This window comes from Geotrypetes seraphini, chromosome 10, assembly GCF_902459505.1.
Source record: "Geotrypetes seraphini chromosome 10, aGeoSer1.1, whole genome shotgun sequence".
NCBI lineage: Eukaryota > Metazoa > Chordata > Amphibia > Gymnophiona > Dermophiidae > Geotrypetes > Geotrypetes seraphini.
This window is the reverse complement of record NC_047093.1, coordinates 454,474-480,301: the sequence shown is the minus strand read 5'-3', so window position 1 is coordinate 480,301 and position 25,828 is coordinate 454,474. Positions and strand designations below refer to the sequence as shown.

The following is a 25,828-nucleotide window of genomic DNA, read 5'->3' as shown; positions in this document are numbered from 1 at the left end:
GATACCAAGATTTGTAACAGAGTAGACACCAAAGAGGGAGTGGAAAATATGAAAAAGGATCTGCAAAAGTTAGAGGAATGGTCTAATGCCTGGCAACTAAAATTCAATGCAAAGAAATGCAGAGTAATGCATTTGGGGATTAATAATAGGAAGGAACCGTATATGCTGGGAGGAGAGAAGCTGATATGCACGGACGGGGAGAGGGATCTTGGGGTGATAGTATCCGAAGATCTAAAGGCAAAAAACAGTGTGACAAGGCAGTGGCTGATGCCAGAAGGATGCTGGGCTGTATAAAGAGAGGCGCAGTCAGTAAAAGGAAGAAGGTGTTGATGCCCCTGTACAGGTCATTGGTAAGGCCCCACTTGGAGTATTGTGTTCAGTTTTGGAGACCGTATCTGGCGAAGGACGTAAGAAGACTTGAGGCGGTCCAGAGGAGAGCGACGAAAATGATAGGCGGCTTGTGCCAGAAGATGTATGAGGAGAGACTGGAAGCCCTGAATATGTATACCCTAGAGGAAAGGAGAGACAGGGGAGATATGATTCAGACGTTCAAATACTTGAAGGGTATTAACGTAGAACAAAATCTTTTCCAGAGAAAGGAAAATGGTAAAACCAGAGGACATAATTTGAGATTGAGAGGTGGTAGATTCAGGGGCAATGGTAGGAAATTCTACTTTACGGAGAGGTTAGTGGATGCGAGAGGTGGTGGAGAGTAAACCTGTGACTGAGTTCAAAGAAGCTTGTGGATGAACACAGAGGATTTAGAATCAGAAAATAATATTAAATATTGAACTAAGGCCAGTACTGGGCAGACTTGCACGGTCTGTGTCTGCATATGGCCGTTTGGTGGAGGATAGGCTGGGGAGGGCTTCAATGGCTGGGAGGGTGTAGATGAGCTGGAGTAAGTCTTAACAGAGATTTCGGCAGTTGGAACCCAAGCACAGTACTGGGTAGAGCTTTGGATTCTTGCCCAGAAATAGCTAAGAAGAAAAAATTAAAAAATTTAAATTGAATCAGGTTGGGCAGACTGGATGGACCATTCGGGTCTTTACTATATAGAAACTGACCTATTTGGCTATGTGATGAGGGCAAATTCACTAGAAAAGGAGATGCTACTCAGAATAGTCAGTGGTAAAAGGAAGCAGGGGAGATCAAAGGTCTGTTGGCTGGATACCATCAAGAATGACATGGGAATGAACATCAAGCAATTGAAAGAAGCTGTGGAAAACAGGGAATCATGGAGAGGACTGGCTTACAGAGTATCCAAGGGTCAGACACAAATAAATGGATAGTAGTGCTTGAAAGGATTTTTCTTGATTTGGTCACTTTTTTTTCATACAATTGGACTGGACTATTGATTTTGCACAGTACACTGGACTTTAAATACAATTCATAACTCATTGGACCAATGATTATTGTTAATGAAGTCTAATGATCTTATGATCTATATCTCTATAATGTATGATAGTCCACAAAATTGTTTTATTTATAGGGTTAAAGTCAGTTGAGGATGACTGAATTGTCTTTTCTAACGTAACTGATATACTTGTGACATACTTGTTTTTGTTAGTTTAACATTGTTTTCTTTGAAGCATTACATAATATAAATTGTGGGAGGTTATCAATATTTACAACAAAAGGTTGCTAGAAATACACATAGAAATTGTACTTTACAAAGAAAAAGTCTTTAAAAAATGACTTCCGTTTTTAATTTTTCTATATCAGATGTCATCCCTAGATTTTGCAGGTTCCATTAATTGATTGATCTTGACATGCTTAACACAACTGCACTTCCAATCACAGGATTGTCCACCTTACCAGCAGATGAATAACCAAGGTAAATATAACAATATTCAGTGTGTATTCAATATTGTGCAGTTTTCACCTAGTTCTTCATCATTGTTACAAACACTAAAAACTAACGCCTATTACTATCTTGGTTCATGAATCGTGACGCATATAAATCATTCTACATGCCATTGTTGAAGGCAGAAAACAGTTCACCTGTCTATGTCCTGCTGGGATCTGGCCAGCTCTGCTTTTAACTGCGCCTTCTCCTGTTCAAGTGACTGAACCTGAAGATTCACAGAAGCAGTTTCTTTGGAAATTTCTGCTATGTGAGAATCCCATCCTGACTGCAATGTGTTGAGCTCTTCTTGAAGTCTAGTAAAGTATAAAAACAAAATACACTTATTAAATCAGAAAATTGATTATGCCTTTTTGAATCACTAGGTAAACAACAACAGTATGGAGTACAAAGTGAATCAGAACAGCTATCATTCTTTTTCATGACATGGGGTGACATGATCATATTTTTTTGCATTATGGATAAGTTTAATGGCAGTATTTTGAATCACTGCAGTCGGCAGATTTCTTTTTGCATGATTCCATGGTATAAGGAATTACAGTAATCTATGTAGGAAATAATCAGAGAGTGAACAAGGGTTCAGATGGAGGCTGGTTCGAGAATAGAGGATATAGAGCGAATTAGTCAGAGTTTATAGAATCATTTTTGGGTAACTGCACTGATCTGATCATGAAAGGTGAGGTCTTTATCTAGGATGATTCCTAATAATTTACTTTAGGTTCAACTGGAATTTGCTTAGCGTCAATGCAAATAGGGCCTTTTAAAGATTCATTATTTTTAGCTGGAAAGAGAATACCACAGGATTTGTCAACATTGAGAGTTAAATGGTTAGATCGAAGCCAGTGACTGATTTTGTCAAGTTTGATATTGATTTCTTGATTACTTCTTGTGTCTGAAGGGTTGATAGGGTACAAAAGTTGATGTCATCGGCGTAGGCAAAAGTAGTAAATCCTATAGATTGAGCTAAGGTTAGAAGTGGAGCTAGGAAGATATTGAAAAGCAGGGGAGAAAGAATAGAACCCTGCGGGACACCATAGTTTGGGAGATTGAAGAAGAAGAACCATTAGAACTTGTAGGACTGATTGATGGTGGTTGAGATGGTAAAGTATTTTAGTGGATAGGCCTATGAGTGAAAGTTCGGTTGAATGGTGCTGGCGAAATCCAGTTTGGTTAGGGTCCATGATCTTTGTTTGTTCGATGAAGTCGATGATTTGTGAGAAGACAATTTTTTCAGTAAGCTTAGCTAAAAAGGGGATGTTGGCTATGTGCCGATAGATATTTCCTGGACACTGATTTTATGGTCCTTAATCCTAGGGTAGATGATTGATTCTTTCCACTGTTTTGGTAAGGATCCAGAAGCTAAGCTAGATTTGACCAAGTCTAGTATACATGGGCCAAAAATTGGGAATAATCGCTTCAGAAGAAAACAAAGAATAACTTCATTACTGGTTCCTGTGATGTTCATTGAGTTAAGGCATCTCTTAATTTCTTGAAGGGTTGGCAGAGTGAATCATGAACATTTAGAAAATGGTAGAGTTAAGGGCTTGTTTCCTGCAGTGGCATTACATATCCTATCACAAGTTGAGTCTACATTGTCATTGTCGGAATATGGGATAGCATCTCTAATTTTCTGTATCTTATCAGTGAAGTACATAGACCATCAAGAGAAACTAGAAACTTCTACTTATTTGCTTATCCAAAAATTAATGGGTGTAGATATAAGACCTCCTTAGATAGGACCCTAGCATTTCAAGTTGGTAGGCAACAATCTTGGTTAGGTAAATGTATTCAGCAAGCTATGTTATCCTATTGCAGTTTTCGGAAATTAATTAAGACCACTTTGTTCGATAAGTTTATTACTTAGTGAGTTTTATCATTGAAATTCTATTTTACAAATATTTGTATTTTTTACTGTATTATTGTATTTGCTGATTGTCCAGCTCTTTTTAGTGTAAACCGCCTAGAACTTCTGGTTATGGCGGTATAAAAGAATAAAGTTATTATTATTATTATTATTATTATACCCTGAGCAGTAGGGGTATGGTTGGTTGTGTTAATTACATTTTATTTTGCCGTAAGGAATTTTGTTATAGCATACAATGCAGCCATATTTTTAGCTTTTTTGATTTGTTTGGAATAATAGGCTTTTTTTGTTTTATTAATTTCCATCTTATAGTAGGTAGCGTGCTCTTTATATTTGTTCAAGTCGGCTAATGTTTTATTGTGTCACCATTTTCTCTCGAGAGAACGGAGTTGTTTTTTTGATCAAGCTCAGGCGGGGGGTGTACCAAGGGGTTTTTTTTGTTGCTTGCGTGGGGAGATTGAGAGAATGAGAACAGGGACTAGAGTATCTAAGAGTTCAGATATGGAGGCATTCCATAAGGCCAGTTTATCATCGATGGTGGAATTAATTTTTTCTTCTAGGTTAAGATTAAAGTTGAGAGTTATAGAGGGAGCATCAAGTTTAGTATAGTCATGTGTCATAATGATTTTTGGGATTGGTTTTGAAGATTGGGTTTAGTTTGTTGTAAAAAAGAGATTAGGAAGTGATCAGACCAAGGTTTTTGTTCAATTCTTATGAACACATCTTTCATGCTTGTCTTCACAAAGAGAAACTGCAGTGGGCAGTAGACTCTTGGGAGAAGGAGGTTTTAAAAACTGTGACTGACATCTTTCTGCAGTATGCTTGCGAGAAAGGACAGAGTACCCTAAGGTTCAGCATACCATTCCTATTGAACTAGAATAATGGCTTATGGACTTTTGGGGGGAAATTATCCAAACTTTTTTTAAACTGTGCTAAACTAACTGAAGTATCTGTATATAAACTGCTTTAAGTATGGTTGTAAAACTACAAAAAGGCAGTATAAAAGTCTCAATCCCTTTCTCTTTCATCCCATTCTCTGACAACAAATTCCAGAGTTTAATTACACACTGAGTGAATAAATATATTCTCCTAAATCTACTACTTATTAGCTTCATTACATGCCTCCTGTTCCTAGTATTTTTGGAAAGAGTAAACAAGCGATTCACATCTACCCATTCCACTCCCCTCAGTATTTTATAGAGTCTATAGATCTCTATCATATCATACATGGCGAAAAGCAGATTTTATTTATTTAATTAGTTTTCTATCCTGTCATCCCCAAAGAACTCAGAACAGGTTACAGGTTAACATAATATACAGTTAACAGGTTACAATTTGCCATTGTTCAAAGTTGTTAAAACGCATGCGGATTGTGAAAAATTGCAGACAGACCTTAGAAAATTGGAAGACTGGGCGTCCAAGTGGCAGATGAAATTTAAAGTCAACAAATGCAAAGTGATGCACATTGGGAAGAATAACCTGAATCACAAGTTACCAGATGCCAGGGTCCACCTTGGGAATTAGAGCCCAAGAAAAGGATCTGGGTATCATTGTAGACAATACAATAAAACCTTCCGCCCAATGTGTGGTGGTGGCCAAAAAAGCAAACAGGATGCTAGGAATTATTAAAAACGGGATAGTTAACAAGACTAAGAGCCCCTGTATCGCTCAATAGTGTGACCTCATCTGGAGTTTTGCGTTCAATTCTGGCCTCCTTATTTCAAGAAAGAAATAGTGGTGCTAGAAAAGTTTCAAAGAAGAGCAACCAAGATGATAAAGGGGATGGAACTCTTCTTGTATGAGGAAAGACTAAAACGGTTAGGGCTCTTCAGCTTGGAAAAGAAACAGCTAAGGGGAAATATGATTGAAGTCTACAAAATCCTGAGTGGAGTTGAATGGGTACAAGTGGATTGATTTTTCACTTCATCAAAAATTACAAAGACTAGGAGACACTTGATGAAGTTACAGGGAAATACATTTAAAACCAATAGGAGGAAATTTTTTTTTTTTTAATCTTTATTCATTTTATTTCTTTCAACAAGTGTACAATATTATTACAATTGATTCACATAACTCACTTGACATTCGTAAACAACGTTATTATACATATTTTAATTCCCCCCACCCACCTCCCATCCCTCCCCATATCAACAAAATAATCTATCCAAACATATACATACCTAGACATCCCTCTTCTATATTACAATTAATCTTACATTATCTTACAGGCGATAAGCAACAAGAAAACATCCTTCAAGAAATGGAAAAAGGAACCAACAAAGGAGAACCAGGAAGAGCACAAAAGGCACCAGAAAGAATGCCATCGAGAGGTCAGGAAAGCAAAGAGAGAATATGAGGAAAGACTGGCAGGAGAAGCAAGAAACTTCAAATCCTTCGTCAGGTATGTGAAAGGGAAACAACCAGCCAGAGAGGAAGTTGGACCACTGGACGACGGAGACAGGAAAGGAGCGATAAAGGAGGAAAAAGAGATAGCTGACAGGTTAAACAAATTCTTCTCGTCGGTCTTCACCAGAGAGGACACATCCAATATCCCAGAACCCGAGGTGATTATAAACGGGGAACACGACGAAAAGCTGGTGCAACTAGAGGTAAGCAAAGAGGATGTTCTCAGACAGATAGATAGACTGAAGAGCGACAAATCACCAGGCCCGGACGGCATCCACCCAAGGGTACTAAAAGAACTGAGAAACGAAATAGCAGAGACACTTCGCCAAATATGTAACCTCTCCCTAAAAACTGGGGAGATCCCAGAAGACTGGAAAATAGCAAATGTCACGCCCATCTTTAAGAAGGGATCAAGGGGTGACCCGGGAAACTACAGGCCTGTGAGCTTGACCTCGGTTCCGGGAAAGATGATGGAAGCAATGGTAAAGGACACAATCTGCGAACACATAAAAAAAAATGGACAACTGAAGGCGAGCCAGCATGGCTTCTGCGAGGGAAGGTCGTGCCTTACAAACTTGCTGTACTTCTTCGAGGGAATAAACAGCCAGATGGATAAGGGGGAATCCATAGACATCATTTACCTTGACTTCCAAAAAGCCTTCGACAAGGTACCTCACGAACGGCTACTAAAAAAGCTGTGGAACCACGGGGTGCAAGGGGATATCTACCGATGGATCAAACACTGGTTGGCAGGCAGGAAACAGAGGGTTGGAGTAAAGGGCCAATACTCAGACTGGCAATGGGTCACGAGCGGAGTTCCACAGGGGTCGGTGCTGGGACCTCTATTGTTCAATATATTTATTGACGATCTGGAGACGGGGACAAAATGTGAGGTTATCAAATTTGCTGATGACACCAAACTCTGCAGCAGGGTTAGGAACACGGAAGACTGTGAAAACCTGCAAAGGGACCTAACGAGACTGGAAGACTGGGCAAATAAGTGGCAAATGAGTTTTTACGTAGAGAAATGCAAAGTCATGCATGTAGGGAAAAAGAACCCGATGTTCAGCTACAAAATGGGGGGAACACGGCTAGGGGTGAGTAACCTTGAAAGGGATCTGGGGGTGATGGTTGACACATCACTGAAACCATCGGCGCAATGTGCGACAGCCTCAAAGAAAGCAAACAGAATGCTGGGCATCATCAAAAAGGGTATCACAACCAGGACGAAGGAAGTCATCATGCCGCTGTATCGCGCAATGGTGCACCCACACCTGGAGTACTGTGTTCAATACTGGTCGCCGTACCTCAAGAAGGACATGGCGGTACTCGAGGGAGTGCAGAGGAGGGCGACTAAACTGATAAAAGGTATGGAAAATTTCTCCTAAGCTGACAGGTTAAAGACGCTGGGGCTGTTCTCTCTGGAGAAGAGGAGACTTAGAGGGGACATGATAGAAACCTTCAAAATCCTAAAGGGCATAAGAACAGATTCTTCAAACTGTGGGGAGCCACAAGCACTAGGGGTCACTCGGAGAAATTGAAAGGGGACAGGTTTAGAACAAATGCTAGGAAGTTCTTTTTTACCCAGAGGGTGGTGGGCACATGGAACAAGCTTCCGGAGGAGGTGATAAGACAGAACTCTATACAGGGGTTCAAGAAAAGTTTGGATAGGTTCCTGGAGGATAAGGGGATAGAGGGGTACAGATAGAACTTGAGGTAGGTTATGGAAGTGGTCAATAACCACTTCACAGGTCGCAGACCTGATGGGCCGCCGCGGGAGCGGACCGCTGGGCAGGATGGACCTCTGGTCTGACCCAGTGGAGGCAACTTCTTATGTTCTTATGTTCTTAACCTATCCCTCCCCCACCCTTTCTTCCTCAAACTCTTTGTTCATTTTATTATATAAATTAAATGCACAACAAATATAACTCATCATATTACATATATCCCCTAAAATTCCATACCAATATATTTCCAATAAATTTACCCCTTTCCTTTTCTATTCATACATATATACCATATATCTTATATACATTAATCAGTTAAAATATACCGCTATTTAATTAGAATATCCTATCCCCCCCCCATTTCTACAAATTATCCCATAAGGAAAAAGAATAAACCTTAATCATTATAATATTCAATTAATGGCCTTCACACCTCCTGAAACCTTTTAAAATGACCCTTCTGTACTGCAAGTAGTCTTTCCATCTTGTACATATGACATACCGAGTTCCACCAGAAACTACAATTAAGTCTAGAACAGTCTTTCCAATTAGTCGTTATTTGCTGGATCCCCACACCAGTAAGAATCATCAGTAACTTATTATTTGCTGCAGATATTTGGCATTTAGCCCTCATACACATTCCAAAAACCACCGTGTCATAGGACAATGCCACATGACTTTCCATCATTAGGTTAACTTGATCCCAGATTGACAACCAAAATGCCTGAATACATGGACAATAAAATAAAAGATGGTCTAAAGTTCCAACTTCAATTTTACAATGCCAGCATCTATTAGACTTAGAGCAATCTAATTTTTGTAATCTAGTAGGGGTCCAGAATGCTCTATGCAACAAGAAGAACCATGTTTGCCTAATAGATGCCGACATCGTACCTTTAATTCTCAAAGACCAAATATGTGGCCATTGAGATGCATTAATCTGATGCTTAATCTCAATGCTCCAAATATCTCTTAATCCATTTTTAGTTTTCTTATTCAAATAATTAGATATAATTTTATACCACTTTGCGACCTGGTGTCCCAGAAAATCTGCCTGGAAACATAAGAATTCTAAGCTGTAATGATCATTTAAAGATTTCCATTCAGGGAACCCCACCTGAATAGCCTGCTTCAATTGCAACCACTTATAACTTTGTTTTTTATTCAGACCATATTTATGTTGCAATTGTGAAAAATCAAGCAGCTTACCATTATCAATTACTTCCTTTAAGGATCTTATATCTGCTTTAATCCAATCCTTCCAGACAACCTTAAACCCGCCTATTTGTATCTTGGAGTTTACCCAAATAGATTGATGTGTCGATTTTAAAATAGAATCAGGAGATAATTTGTCTACAAGTCTTAATGTTTTCCAAGTATCCATTAATACTCTATTGTCTTTACGTATTCTAGGCATTTTTATACTAAGCAGAAGATCAAGCCTAAGTGGAAATATAAGTGATCTCTCCACCCATAACCATTCTGGTAGTTGTTCCAAAAGCTTTGGGAGGACCCAATACATACCTTGGCGCATAATATAGGCCTGATGATACCTATAAAAATTGGGGAAATTTACCCCACCCTCATCAATTGGCCTTTGTAGAGACACTAGAGCCACTCTTGCAATTTTACCCAGCCAAATAAATTTAACCAGAATAGTATTTAACTTTTTATAAAAAGACCCCTGAAAAAACATTGGTATCATGCCCAATTGGTAACAAACCACAGGCAGAATCATCATTTTAACAGTTTGAACTCTTCCCCACCATGACAAATGCAAAGGATTCCATTGCTCACACAACTCTGTTACTTTTTGTAATAAAATTTTTTCATTTATTCTCATTGTCTCTTCGAGTGTCTTATTCAACCAAATACCTAAGTACTTTATTCCATCCTCTTTCCAAATAAAAGGAAAAGAATCAAGTATACCTTTTGTACAATGCACATTTAAATGTAAAATCTCTGATTTAGTCCAATTTATTTTGTATCTTGAGAATTTTCCAAATGTATCTATTACTTCAAGTAGACATGGAAGGAGAAATTAGGTTCTTACCTGCTAATTTACTTTCTTTTAGCTTCTCCAGACCAGTAGAGGTTAATCTTTACAAATGGGTATATATCTAATCATGACCAGCAGGTGGAGACTGAAAACAAAACTGTGGGACAGTATATACTATCCTCTCTTCTCTATTTCCCTCAGTCTGCCGAATAGCCAAGCAGAACCAAGAACTGGAAAACAGAAAGAAAAAACAATACTCCGAACCGGAGTAACAATTAACAAACCCAAGTGCTGTTGGAAAATGCAGAGGAGAAATTCCCGAAGGAAAAAATTTCCCCACAGCTCGCCAGCTAAGCCAGCCGAGCCAGAGCCGCTGTTCTTCAATTCTCCCCGGCCCTAGAAAAATACTAGAACCCGCAGCAAAAAACAAAAACTGCCCGCGAAACAGCCCAAACAACAACCCCAACAACAGACAGACAGGGTGGGGACCTCTACTGGTCTGGAGAAGCTAAAAGAAAGTAAATTAGCAGGTAAGAACCTAATTTCTCCTTCTTTAGCACTCTCCAGACCAGTAGAGGTTAATCTTTATAAATGGGACGTACCAAAGCAGTCCCTCTCACGGGCGGGACCCCCAAAGGACCGAAACCAGAACACGCTCACCGAACACCGCGTCCCGACGCGCCTGCACATCAACCCGATAATGTCGAACAAAGGAATGTAAGGAGGACCAAACCGCAGCCTTACAAATATCCACCGGAGGCACGAGCGACGACTCAGCCCAAGAAGCCGCCTGACCCCGAGTGGAATGAGCCTTGAAAAACTCCGGAACAGGCTTCTGACTCAGAAGATAAGCGGAAGCAATCGTCTCCTTAATCCAGCGCGCAATAGTAGCTCTAGAAGCGCCAGCCCCCCGACGAGAACCAGACAGAAGGACAAAGAGACGATCGGATTTCCGGAACTCCTGGGTCCGCTGCACATAAGAGCGGAGGACCCGACCGACATCCAACTTACGCAGCTGCCGTTGCTCCGATGGGCCCTCCCGACTACCCAAGACCGGGAGGACCACCTTTTGATTGACATGAAAAGGAGAAACTACTTTCGGCAGAAAGGAAGGAACAGGCCGCAAGACAACCCGCTCCCTCGAAAATTCCAAGAAAGGAGCCCTACAAGAGAAAGCCTGAAGCTCAGAAACTCGCCTAGCGGAAGTAATGGCCACCAAAAAGACCGCCTTCATAGTAAGGTCCTTCAGCGAACAGCCATCCAACGGCTCGAAAGGTGGACGTACCAACACCGAGAGAACCAGATTGAGATCCCAAGAGGGAACAGAGGGCCGAAGAGGAGGCCTGAGCAACTTGGCCGCCCGCAAAAAGCGAACCACATCAGGAATGGCCGACAAACGCTGACCTGTCACCAACCCGCGAAAAGCCGACAGGGCCGCCAGGTGAACCCTGAGAGAAGACCAAGCCAGGCCTCTATCCAGGCCATCCTGCAAGAACTCAAGAATGTTAGGCAGGGAGGCGCGAGAAGAGATCACTCCCCGCGCCCGACACCATCCCTCAAAAAGACGCCAAACCCGCACATAAGCCCAAGAGGTAGAAAGCCTCCGGGACCCCAAGAGTGTGGAGATCACCTTATCTGAATATCCCTTCTTACTAAGGCGCCCCCTTTCAAGAGCCAAGCCGTAAGACAGAAGGGAGACGGGTCGAACATGGGAATGGGACCCTGTGTCAGAAGACCGTCCAAGAGAGGCAGAGGAAGAGGATCCGCCACCAGATTTCTCACCAGATCCGCGTACCATGGACGTCGAGGCCAATCCGGAGCCACCAGCACCACCAGACCCGGATGGTGAACAATGCGAAGAAGAACTCTGCCCACTAATGGCCAAGGAGGGAACACATACAACAGCCCCTCCGTTGGCCATGGTTGGACCAGCGCATCCAGACCCTCAGCCAGAACGTCCCTGCGACGACTGAAGAAGCGGGGCACCTTGGCATTGCCACTCGTGGCCATCAGGTCCATCAGGGGCTGCCCCCAAGTCTGCACTATCAACTGAAAAGCCACGGCACCGAGACACCACTCTCCTGGATCCAGGAAGTGCCGACTGAGGAAGTCCGCCTGAACATTTTCTACCCCAGCTATGTGAGAGGCCGAAAGGTCCAGAAGATGAGACTCCGCCCAAACCATGAGCCGAGCCGCCTCCTGCGCTACCTGAGTGCTCTTGGTGCCCCCCTGACGATTGACATAAGCCACCGCCGTGGCATTGTCCGACAGGACTCTGACTGACTTGCCCAACAAAAGGGAGTGGAAAGCTAACAGCGCCAGACGGACCGCTCTGGTCTCCAACACGTTGATCGACCAGGAGGCCTCCTCCGTGGACCAGGTGCCCTGAGCTGAGTGACCCAAACACTGAGCCCCCCAACCCAGGAGACTCGCATCCGTAAGGAGCACCGTCCACTGCGGAAGATCCAGACCCACCCCCTGAACCAGGTGAGGGGTCTGGAGCCACCAACGCAGACTGCAGCGCGCCAAGCCTCGCAGGGGAACCGGAACCTCCATCCCGTGCCTCTGGGGAGACCACTTCCGGAGCAGAGCATCTGGAGAGGACGCATGTGGGCCCGCGCCCACCTCACCACGTCCAGGGACGCCGCCATCGACCCCAAGACCTGGAGGAAATCTCGCGCCCGAGGACACCGGGACGCCAAAAGCAGGCGAATCTGAGATTGCAATTTGCTCACCCGGGCCTCTGGGAGGAAGACCTTCCCCAAGGAGGTGTCGAACAGAACCCCAAGGTACTCCAGACGCTGAGCCGGGACCAACCGGCTCTTGGAAAGGTTGACCACCCAGCCCAGAGACCGGAGAAACTCCACCACCCGAGCCGTAACCCGGGAGCTTTCCTGCAACGACTTTGCCCGAATTAACCAGTCGTCCAGGTAGGGGTGTACCAGGATGCCCTCCGACCGCAAGGCTGCCGCGACGACCACCATCACCTTGGTGAACGTCCGGGGAGCTGTGGCCAGCCCAAAGGGAAGCGCACAGAACTGATAGTGCCGACCCAAGATCGCAAAGCGAAGGAAACGCTGATGAGAGGCCCGAATGGGAACATGCAAGTAGGTCTCCGTCAGATCGAGAGAAGTGAGAAACTCCCCTGGCTGAACCGCCAGAATGACCGACCGCAGAGTTTCCATGCGGAAAGAGGGAATCTTGAGAGCCCTGTTGACCCCTTTCAAATCGAGGATGGGCCGAAAGGTCCCCTCCTTCTTGGGCACCACAAAGTAAATGGAGCACCTGCCGGTGCCCCACTCCGGAGGGGGCACCGGAACCACTGCCTTGAGATCTACCAAGCGCTGAAGGGTCTGACGAAAAGCCTGCGTCTTCCAATGAGGCTGACATGGAGAAGCGAGGAAAAGGTCCGGCAGAGAGCGAGCGAACTCCAGGGCATAACCGTCCCGCACCACCTCCAGGACCCACTGATCGGACGTGATCTCGGCCCATTTGGGGAAAAGTCGCGCAGCCGGGCCCCCACCGGAACCAAAGGGGGCGCCGGCAAGGCGTCATTGTGCAGGACGGGAAGAGGGGGAACCGACGGAGGGATTCCCTGCCCCCCGACGGGTCCCCCGAAAGGGCTGCATGCGCTGGAAGAGCCGACCCCGGGAAAACCCCGGAGCCTGGAAAGAAGCAGCCCCACGCCCAGGACGATACTTGCGAAATTCCCGCAAGCGCCCCCGGGCCGCACCACCCCTAGACGCAGGGCGGGCACGGTCCTCCGGCAGCCGGGGCACTTTTGAGTCCGACAGAGTCTGAATCAACTTATCCAATTCCTCCCCAAATAAAAATGACCCCCGAAAGGGAAATTTAGTAAGCTTAACTTTGGACGCAGCATCCGCCGCCCAAGCGCGCAGCCACAAAACACGTCTTGCGGCCACGCCAAAAGCCATAGACTTAGCCGAGATCTGCACCAAGTCATATAGAGCATCTGAGAGGAATGAGGCAACCATCTCAATCTTCGCTACCTCCTGATCCACCAGAGACCAGTCATCAGACTCCCGATCCAGGACACACTCCGCCCACCGAAACACGGCGCGAGCGACCAGTCCCCCACAAATAGCCGTCTGGACCCCAAAGGCAGAGACCTGAAAATTTTGCTTAAGGATGTTCTCCAACTTGCGCTCCTCGGAGTCCCGCAAGGCAGAACCGCCCTCAACAGGCACGGTATGCCGCTTGGAAATTGCCGAGACCACCGCATCAACAACTGGCGAAGCTAACGTAGCCCGATCCCCTTCTGGAATGGGATACAAGCGAGCCATGCTGCGCGCCAGACGAAACGGCGTCTCCGGCGTTTTCCACTGTTCTAGAATAATATCCCGAATATCCTGATGCATAGGAAAAGAGCGGGAAACGGAACGGATCCCCCGTAACAGAGGGTCCCCCACACGCGGAGTCTCCGGCGGCGCATCCTCAAAACGCAAAACCGAAGAAACCTGTTGAATAAGGTCAGGCAGCTCATCTCTCTGAAAAAGGCGCACCATGGACGCCTCTTCGCCGGAGAACGGGAAACCCGACAACCCGCCGCCAGCTTCCGTCCCCTCCAGAGGGTCTTGGAATTCCTCAGAAGGGTCCAGGTCCTCCTCCAGACCGACACGTTCCTCCGACCATAAATCCTCATCCCACGACACCCGCGGACGCTTGGACAAGGGAGGCGGCGGAGGGGACGCCACACCAGACGAGAGAGGCAAAGCCGCAGGGAGCGCGGAGGAAAACCCACTCCCCGAAACCCCCTGGGCGCATCCGGGACCCCCAGCCGCCTGAAAATAGGCTCTGCATAAGGAAAAAAAAGAAATCAGGAGAAAACCCCCCCGAGGGTCCCAAGGGACTCCCTGCCACAGCAGGGGACCCAGCAGAAACCTGCCCCTGCATGGACAATACAGGGGGAAGGTCACCTGAGGTGGAAGACAAAATGGAGGGGCCAGACAGAGAAGATGGCGACTTTCCCGCCAAAAAAGCTCCCTCCATAGCCTGTAGCGGCTGAGAAACCTGAACAGTCTCAGCCGCTAAAACAGGCAAGCCGGCATCAGCTGTCAAAACATCAGCTGAGGGGGGCGTGGCTTGGACACGCATGAGGAAGGTCGGCTAACAGAAGAGCTCCGTGAAAAAAGTCCTTGAAAGAAAAAAAAAAGTTAATAAAAGTGGAGATTTAAGAATTATTTAATGATAAATAAAGAAAAAACGCGATGGCTTCAGGAAAACAAAATAAAAATGATTTTGCGGTCTCGGGAAGCAGCAAGAGAGCAAAGCCTGAACAAGAAATAGGATCAAAAACAGGAGATCCAGAAGTAATGAAAGAATTGAAAGAAATCAAAGAAATGCTTTTACTTCTTACTAAAAAAGTTAACAATTTAACTGAAGATGTATCCACGTTAAATAAAAAAATGGATTTAATGGAGTTAAAGTGCAATGACATGGAAGAAAGATTAATAACAGCTGAAAAAGAAATTTCTAACAACATAAATGAAAAAAAGAAAATTGATTTACTTACTAAAGAGTTGGAGGATCAATCGAATCGTGAAAGAAGGAGTAATATTTGTCTGATTGGTCTCCCGGAAGGAGCAGAGAAAGGAAATCCGGTGGCATTTATAGAAAATTTACTACCTAAACTACTTCCTCTAAAAACCAAGTACCCCATAGAGATTGAAAGAGCACATAGAGTGCCTACAAAAAGATCAGGAAGGTATCAAGGACCAAGGCCACTGATCTTTAAACTGTTGCGCCACCAGCAGGTTATAGAAATTTTTCAACTTGCAAAACAAAATAAAGGATTACAATTTCAAGATGCCCGCATTCATTTTGTTCCAGACTTTGCAAAAAGTACGGCGATCAAAAGAAAAAAGCTCCTGGACTTGAGACCACAACTAAGAGAAATGGGAGCAAAGTTTGGTATAGTATACCCGGCTAATATGAAAGTAACTATTGCAGATAAAACTTTAACTTTTGACAATGCAGAAGAGCTAAAAAAATTTATACAAAGCCAAGAATTACCAATGTCACCTTAATTTCTCTTTATTATAGTTATATTATTTTAACTGGAAAAACTTTTATTTTATTTTATGATATACACTTATTAAAATAATATTGTTTACCCATAGTAACGATTTAGAATGTTTTTAACCTTATTCAAAATTACACTTCAACGTTCTTTATGCTAATGATATGGTCTGGCTAAGTATTCCATAATGGAATGAAACAGTTAAGGTATCAGCTGAATTCTATTGATCTCAATTATAATTTTTAATATTAGGAAAAACTGTATGCGAATTGATTGTAGGATGGAGCTTCCTTCCTTTAAAATAGCAGTAAGACTATTTGAACTATATGCATGCGACTAATTTAACCCCTCAAGCAAATTGAAAAGATAATCAGTATTTCAACATCTTTACTATTCTTTAATACTACAAATACTACAAATCCCAGACATCAATGCGAAAGAATCTGCGAATAAGAAGACTTCACGAAACCGGAAAGAGGAATTATAAATAGGAGGTGTTATTTCTCGAATGGATATTAAAGAATTACTTCGGTGTATAATAAACTATTAAAATAAAATATGAATGGAACAGAAACAAAGACCAACTTATATCTTAAAATTGAACGACGATGAAAAACAGAAATCACCTGGAATACAACAAAATGTGATAAGAATATTGAACTGGATATAAAAATACAAAGAGGCGGTGAAAGAAGAAGGAATGATTTTCTACGAAGAAGGAAGTACTGAACATTAAATATTAGTAAATAAAGAGCACGATAGAACATAAGAACATAAGAACATAAGAAGCGCCATCTCCGGATCAGACCTTCGGTCCATCAAGTCCGGCGATCCGCACACGCGGAGGCCCTGCCAGGTATACACCTGGCTTATTTTATAGCCAACCATATCTTTATATGCCTCTCTCAAGGAGATATGCATCTAGAATAAAAGAGACTTCTGCGTTTGAAGGGGGGGAGCTCTGGAATATAATTTCTTTTTTGTCGCATACTTAACCTATACCTTTATATCTTTTAATCTTTTCATGTTTTTAAAGATTAATATTATAGAAAACAGTATATGAATGGGTTTGACATAATGAAAGATTATTTCATTTTAATATATATAAGTATAATATGATTATACAATGTGATATTTTTAAATTTATAAAATTAAATATATTTACATAAGACTTAAATTAAGGTCAAAAATAGTAATGGAACATATAATTTGATATACAGGAACCATAGAAGGGAACTTAAAATATAATCTATACTATATGATTTATTAGATTTAGATTAAAATAAGGGTGTATTGAATAATAGGATAATAAATTAATTTAAAGTCTATATTAACATAAAATCTCAACCGGATTTATAGAAATATGAAATGTCAAGGAAGATATTAATTATCTTTAAAACTACTATAATATATATGACTTATTTGTGAATCTTAACAGATTTGGACTTTCAGGGAGTGTTTTTTGATACCGATCTAATATGTGTGTTGCCAAGTGTGCACTGCTATTAATTAGGGGGGAGGGAGGGTGGGATGGGAGGAGAGGGGAAATGGGAATGGGAAATTATATTGTTATAATGTATGGATATCTGATCGTAAAACTTATATTACATTCAAATCAAAATAGTTCTAAAATTTTAAATGGATATTAAAATATATACAATTAATGTCAATGGTTTAAATCATCCTATCAAAAGAAACAAATTATTAGGATTTCTCCATAAGCAAAACGCCGATATATACTTTATACAAGAGACTCATCTCTCAGATAATGAATCTAGGAAGTTAACAGGGGGTTGGATATCAAAATGTTTCTATTCACCTGCTTTAGGAAAAAAGGCTGGGGTAGCGATCCTGATAAATAAGAAATGCACTGCAAACTTTAAATTAATAAATTTTGATCCTTCAGGAAGATGGGTACATATTAAAATGGATTTGGGAAGTACAACCCTTGATTTATTTAATCTTTATGCTCCTAATTCAAATCAAAAGGAGTTTTTCAATCAAATTCAACAATTATTATTACCACTGGCTGCTTCTAATTTAGTAGTAGCTGGAGATTTCAATGCTGTAATGGATCCAATTATAGACAAAAAACCAAGTAAAATCATAAAATCTTTAGGACTAGATAATTTAATACAATCTTGTAATTTAATAGATATATGGCGTATCCTTCATTTTAATGATCGGGAATATTCTTTTTGTTCTCAAGTCCATAAATCTTTTTCAAGAATTGATTATATATTTGTAAATAATAACATAGCGCAGCATGTATCAAAAGCAGTAATTGATCCCATTATAATTTCAGACCATGCTGGTGTGTGGATTAACCTTCAGAATTACAATAATGATCAATTTAATTCAATATGGAGATTTAATAATGATTTATTAGCAGATTCGAAATTCTTAGAAGATCTTAAAGCAAAAATGCAAGAATTCTTTCAACTTAATACTTCTGATGACATTAATATAGAAATTTTATGGGATGCTTTTAAAGCAACAATGAGAGGAAATATAATTTCATATTCAGCTTTTATTAAAAAACAACTTAAAAAACAATATGAAGATATGGAAAAACAAATAAAAATTTTAGAAAATAAATTAATTACAAAATGGGAAAACAATACATTACAAGAGTTGTTAAAAGTAAAAGTTAAATATAATGAGATTTCTTCTCAAATTGTGAGGAAAGATATTTTCAATAAACAAGTACAATATTATGGCAATTCAAATAAAGCAGGAAAATTATTAGCAAATTTTCTTAAAGCAAAGAAAAGAAAATCTAAGATTATTGCAATTAAAGATATACAAGGTAACACACATACCAACACAAAAGATATTATAACACAATTTCTTGATTTTTACAAGGAATTATACACTTCTAATTCTTATAAAAATAAAGAACAAGACGGATTAACTTTCTTAAATTCTTTTATTGGACCGAATATTCCGGATCATATAAAAGGAAGTTTAGAAGAACCTATATCTTTAAAAGAAATAGAAACAGCATTGAAGTCTCTTAGAGTTGGATCCGCTCCAGGTGGAGATGGTTATACGTTGAATTTTATAAATCATTCCAAAATATCATATTACCATATCTGTTAAATTTGTTTCAATATCAAATAAAGAATGAAAATATATCTGGTACTATGGCAGAATCGATAATTATAGTCTTACCAAAACCAAACAAAGATCCTACTCTGGTTTCAAATTACAGGCCTATTTCATTATTAAATGTGGATAATAAATTAATGGCTAAAGTATTAGCATTAAGATTGGCAAAAGCTCTTCCTTTCATTATTGATGTATATCAAACAGGATTTATTGCTAAAAGACATTCATCAGACAATACTAGACTTGCATTCCACTCATTAAATTTAGCAAAAAATATAAATGATCCAGCTTTTTTAATTTCTTTAGATGCAGAAAAAGCTTTTGATAGAGTGGAATGGAATTTTATATATCAAGCTTTACATTGGTTTGGTATAGGATCCGGTTTTATTAAAATGATTCAGACATTGTATAGCTCTCCTGGAGCAAGATTATATATTAACAATAATTTATCAACTAGATTCAACTTGCATAGGGGAGTTAGACAAGGATGCCCTTTGTCTCCATTACTTTTTGATGTTGTCCTAGAACCTTTATTAATTGCAATAAACAAAACTAGGGAAATAAAGGGAATCTCATTTACCAGTTTTGAATTTAAATTATCTGCATATGCAGATGATATATTATTATATTTAAGAGAACCGGAAATTACTATTCCATGTATGCTTAATTTAATAGAAAAATACGGTACATTTTCTGGATATAAAATTAATTGGAATAAATCTGAAATCCTCCCAATTAATGTTCATTGTACCAAAGGATTATTTGATCCATATTCATTTATTTGGAAAGAGGATGGAATAAAATACTTAGGAATTATGATCAAAAATACAATTGAAGACACAGTCAAAGAGAATGAAAAACTTTTATTGAAAAAAATAACAGAAATGTGTGAGCAATGGAATCCATTACATCTTTCTTGGTGGGGAAGAATTCAAACAATTAAAATGATGATATTGCCTGTGGTTTGTTACCAAATGAGTATGATTCCAATATTTTTTCAGGGGTCATTTTATAAAAAACTTAACAATATTCTTACAAAATTTGTTTGGTGTGGGAAAAGACCAAGAATCGCTTTAGTATCATTACAAAGACCAATTATGGAAGGGGGGGTAAATTTTCCAAATTTTTATAGGTATCATCAAGCCTATATTTTAAGACAGGGTATGTATTGGATCCTCCCAGATCTCTTAGAAAATGTACCAGATTGGCTGTATTTAGAATGGCGGCTCCTGTTCCCTTTAAATCCAGAACACTTAATTTCTATATCAATGCCTATAAGATACAAAGAACACAGAATCTTATTAGATACTTGGAAAACATTAAGATACATAAATAATCTGACACCAGAACCAATTGCTAAATCCCTAAATCAATCAATATGGGTAAACTCCAGGATCAGAATTGGCGGATTTAAAATCGTCTGGAAACAATGGATAACTGCAGGAATAAGAACATTAAATGACGTCATATCAGAAGGTTCCTTGCTTAGTTTTTCACAATTGCAAAATAAATTTAGACTAAATAAAACACAATTTTTTAAATGGATGCAATTGAAGCAAGCCATTCAGGTAGGGTTCCCTGAATGGAAAATTCTCAATACTCAATATAGTTTGCAAGTTTTATGTTTCCAGACGGATTTCTTGGGTCACCAAGCCGCAAAATGGTATAAATTAATAAATGGATTTCTAAATAAAAAAAAGAAAACTGGACTTAGGGATATTTGGAGCATTGAGATTGGACAGACAATTTCTGCATCTCAATGGCCAAAATTCTGGTCCTGGAGATTAAGATTAACAAAGTCAGCATCTATGAGTCAAACATGGTTATTTTTATTACATAGAGGGTTATGGACCCCGACGCGCTTACAAAAGATAGATAATACTAGATCTAATAGATGTTGGCATTGTAAAATAGAAGTAGGGACATTGGATCATTTAATTTTTTTTTGTCCCTGTATAAAAGCTTTTTGGAATTTAATTTGGCCCCAAATAAATATATTACTAGAAAATCACGTAGGACTCTCATATGATACCATATTATTCGGTACTGCAATGAGAACACAGAGTCCAATATCAGCAAATAATAATAAATTACTTTTAATATTGACAGGAGTTGCCATGCAGCAAATCATACAAAATTGGAAAGATTTTACCAAACTAAATTATACATTCTGGTGGAACTCGGTATGTCACATTTACAAAATGGAGAAAATTTTGGCTTTACAACAAGGAAATATTAAAAATTTTAAGAAAATATGGGATCCATTGACTAATTATTCTAGAGATCAGATATCTTAACACATTGATAATAGTAATATAGGGTTAGGGTGGGAAATATAGATATTAATATGAAAGAAAAATGGAAAAACAATTAATAGGGGAAAGGGATGAATATTTATGATATGAATTTGTATATACATATATATTTTATTATACATTTTATAATATGTGATTCATGTATTGAAAGAATGAAAATTCTATAAATAAAAATTTAAAAAAAAAAAAAAAAAAAAAACATCAGCTGAGAGGGAATCCTCAAAAACCCGACCGTCGGCGGCTCGGGGAATCCCTCCGTGGGCGGATGGAGAAGACCGGGCTTCCCCACTGCTCCCTGCCGACTCGCGAGGCACCATCGGCGGGGAGCTCTGGGCGCCTGCAGCCGCTGCCGACGAAGCTCTTCCACCGCACCGGCCTGAACACCGCTTCCACAGGCCGGCCGCGAGTGCCTCGCGTCTGGAGCACAATGAGCACTTTTTCCCTTTAGAAGTGCTCATTGCTGCATACGCGACCTAGCTATAAAAAAGTGCCGGTTAGTTGAAAAAATACAGTAAAATACAGTTTTCTTAAAGGGAAACAACCCTCCAGACCAGCACTACCTCAGGATTTTTTTTTTTTTTTTACAGAACAGACTCCACAGGCTCTCGAAGCAATATGCCTTGCTTGATTTAGGGGGCAAGGCTTACTGCTGAGGCTCCTCTAAAAAAATGTGGGGAGGTGGAGGAAGTGGGGGGAGGGACCCCGCTCGAGACCCGCCGGGTTTGACACCCCCAAGGTCGAACGAACCCACAAACAGGGTCCGCCCAAGCTCCGTCCGGCCAAAAACAGGGACTATAAACCCCCTAAACAAATTCCAACAGCCCTACCAAGGGAGATGGGTACAGATCACATCAACACCTGCTGGAGACTGAAAGAAGACTGAGGGAAATAGAGAAGAGAGGATAGTATATACTGTCCCACAGTTTTGTTTTCAGTCTCCACCTGCTGGTCATGATTAGATATATACCCATTTGTAAAGATTAACCTCTACTGGTCTGGAGAGTGCTAAAGAATTGTTGTTTCCGGATTCCTCAAATGAAGCAAAATATCATCTGCATAAGCGGATACTTTATACTCCACTCCAGCACATGGAATACCCTATATGTCCTTTGCCTGTCGAATAGCTAACAACAAGGGTTCAAGAACTATATCAAAGAGCAAAGGAGATAATGGACAATCCTGTCTAACTCCCCTCTGCAATTTAAAAGCATCCGAGAAATTATTATCTATATAATAAAATGCTAGTCCGCGCATGCGCACTCGCGACAAGCGTGTTCCCTGATCCCTTTTCTGTCGGGATATGGCCGCACGAGTGCGCATGCGCGCATATTACTTCACAACAGACTTCCTACTCTCTACCTAGCACTGCTTTCAAAGGGCCCGGTGAAGGTCGGAGAAGGCGGCGAGCTCTGACACCAACAGCAGCGCCACTGCGATCGGGAAAGCACAGCACAGCCGGCGACTCCCCCCTCCCGCCCTCACTCACTGGCAAAACCACCACCTCCTCCTTCTCGCCAGCTCACCCGCTTTTAATTGAAGAGAATGCTGGCTTTGCTGTCTTCTGTCCACTGCGGACCGCCCTCTCTGACTACTTCCTCTTTCCGCTAGGGTTGGCCGCAGTGGATAGAAGACGCCGAAGCCAGCGGCTGTAACCGCCGATATCCGTTCCTCCAGCGGAGGGGGGAGGGGTGTCTGGGAGGAGAGGGATCGCGGCCACTCAGCGCCCCCACCGAGGAGCCCAGCAACTTTCCGCTGCCCGGGACCCAACTCATTTGCTGCCCCCCCCCCCCTCTTCCCTTACCGCGTGCCTGACTGGCAATTTAAGCAGCGTGTCCAGCAGTCTTCACATGCTGCTTCGGGCCCTTCTACTGCCCTGATTTGCTCCGGACTTGCCAGAGTAAATCAGGGCAGTAGAAGGACCCGAAGCAGCATGTGAAGACTGCTGCACATGCTGCTTGAATCGCCATGTGTAGTTGGGCCTGCGGGAAGGGAAGGGGGGGGCAGCAAAGCACTCGGGCCCGCGTTTGTAGTTGCCACTGTGGGAAGGGAAAGGGGGTAGACGAAACGCTAATGCAGGCACAGGGAACTGGTGTGGGGGGAGGGAAATGAAAGGGGGAGGGAATGCTGCTTTGGACAGACAGATAGAGGGAGGAAGGGAGACAGAAAGAAAAGAAGAAAAACACAGGGGCAGGTGCACAGGGAACTGGTGTGGGGGGAGAAAAATGGAGGGGGAGGGAATGCTGCTTTGGACAGACAGACAGAGGGAGGAAGGGAGACAGAAAGAAAAGAAGAAAGACACAGGGGCAGGTGCACAGGGAACTGGTGTGGGGGGAGGGAATGCTGCTTTGGACAGACAGACAGAGGGAGGAAGGGAGAAAGAAAAGAAGACACAGGGGCAGGTGCACAGGGAACTGGTGTGGGGGAAGGGAAATGGAGGGGGAGGGAATGCTGCTTCGGACAGACAGACAGAGGGAGGAAGGGAGACAGAAAGAAAAGAAGAAAGACACAGGGGCAGGGAGATATACAGAAAGACAAACAGACAAAGGGGGCCAGGGACAGAGACAAACAGAAAGACAGCGGGAGTCGTGTCAGGAGGAGTGCGGGATGCGGCAGAAGGAACTTTTCCAATGGGTGCAACTGGGCGAATGTTGGGAACCTCTGATCAGGGGCAGAGCAAGGTAAGTGTATCATAGGGATAAGAAGGAGGAGGGTGGGAGAAAAAGGAAGGGACGCCTACTGCTGGACAGGGGGAGAAGGAAAGAGTTGCTGATGAACAGGGGGGAGGTAAAACAAAGGGAGAAGGGCTGCATAAGGAGAGCAGTGAAGGGGTGGTGGTGGACACAGGGGAGGTAAAAGGAAGGGAGAATGGACAGGGGGAGCAGGCAAGGGGTGGTGATGGACAGCCAAGGAAAAAGAAAGACAGAAAGAAAGAAAGCGGCTAAGGAGAGAGAGAGAAAGAAATAAAGACAGACACACACACATATATTCTAGAACCTGTTAATGTAACGGGCTATAAGACTAGTTTATATATAAACGAGCAGTTGGGGAGCTATACAGTTCTTGAATCATTTGTATAAATCCGGATCCAATACCAAACCACTCCATAGCTTGATACATGAAATTCCATTCTACACGATCAAAAGCCTTCTCAGCATCTAGTGATACCGAAAAAGCCGGATCATTAATTTGTTTTGTTAAATAATACATCTGAAATGCCAGTCTAGTATTATTAGAAGAGTGTCTTTGAGCAACAAATCGTGCCAAACGAACCTGATTGAATTTTTTGATTGGGTGAACAGAGAGCTGGATCGAGGACATATGCTAGATGTAATTTACTTGGATTTCAGCAAAGCCTTTGATACAGTTCCTCATAGGAGGCTGTTGAACAAACTTGAAGGGCTGAAGTTAGGACCCAAAGTGGTGAACTGGGTCAGAAACTGGCTGTCGGACAGACGCCAGAGGGTGGTGGTTAATAGAAGTCGCTCGAAGGAAGGAAAGGTGACTAGTGGAGTCCCTCAGGGTTCGGTGCTGGGGCCAATCCTGTTCAATATGTTTGTGAGTGACATTGCTGAAGGGTTAGAAGGAAAAGTATGCCTTTTTGCAGATGATACCAAGATTTGTAACAGAGTAGACACCGAAGAGGGAGTGGAAAATATGAAAAAGGATCTGCAAAAGTTAGAGGAATGGTCTAATGCCTGGCAACTAAAATTCAATGCAAAGAAATGCAGAGTAATGCATTTGGGGATTAATAATAGGAAGGAACCGTATATGCTGGGAGGAGAGAAGCTGATATGCACGGACAGGGAGAGGGACCTTGGGGTTATAGTGTCCCAAGATCTAAAGGCGAAAAAACAGTGTGACAAGGCAGTGGCTGCTGCCAGAAGGATGCTGGGCTGTATAAAGAGAGGCGTAGTCAGTAGAAGGAAGAAGGTGTTGATGCCCCTGTACAGGTCATTGGTGAGGCCCTACTTGGAGTATTGTGTTCAGTTTTGGAGACCGTATCTGGCGAAAGACGTAAGAAGACTTGAGGCGGTCCAGAGGAGGGCGATGAAAATGATAGGAGGCTTGCGCCAGAAGACGTATGAGGAGAGACTGGAAGCCCTGAATATGTATACCCTAGAGGAAAGGAGAGATAGGGGAGATATGATTCAGACGTTCAAATACTTGAAGGGTATTAACGTAGAACAAAATCTTTTCCAGAGAAAGGAAAATGGTAAAACCAGAGGACATAATTTGAGGTTGAGGGGTGGTAGATTCAGGGGCAATGTTAGGAAATTCTACTTTACGGAGAGGGTAGTGGATGCCTGGAATGCGCTCCCGAGAGAGGTGGTGGAGAGTAAAACTGTGACTGAGTTCAAAGAAGCGTGGGATGAACACAGAAGATTTAGAATCAGAAAATAATATTAAATATTGAACTAGGCCAGTTACTGGGCAGACTTGCACGGTCTGTGTCTGTATATGGCCGTTTGGTGGAGGATGGGCAGGGGAGGGCTTCAATG

General features: G+C 42.0%; 1 protein-coding gene across 5 annotated transcripts in view; it reads right to left on the bottom strand.

Annotated features, from left to right (window-relative positions):
* The window catches only part of CCDC57 (coiled-coil domain containing 57), a 411,998-nt gene that overhangs the window by 249,929 nt on the left and 136,241 nt on the right, over window positions 1-25,828 (bottom strand). For all 5 annotated transcript variants that reach the window (XR_004540808.1, XM_033960323.1, XM_033960322.1 and 2 more), the window contains one exon: window positions 2,005-2,163. Coding sequence is in view for 4 of the 5 variants with exons in the window: in XM_033960323.1 (XP_033816214.1) it covers window positions 2,005-2,163 (159 nt within the window). In the remaining variant the exon portion in view is untranslated. The remainder of the gene's footprint in view (window positions 1-2,004; window positions 2,164-25,828) is intronic.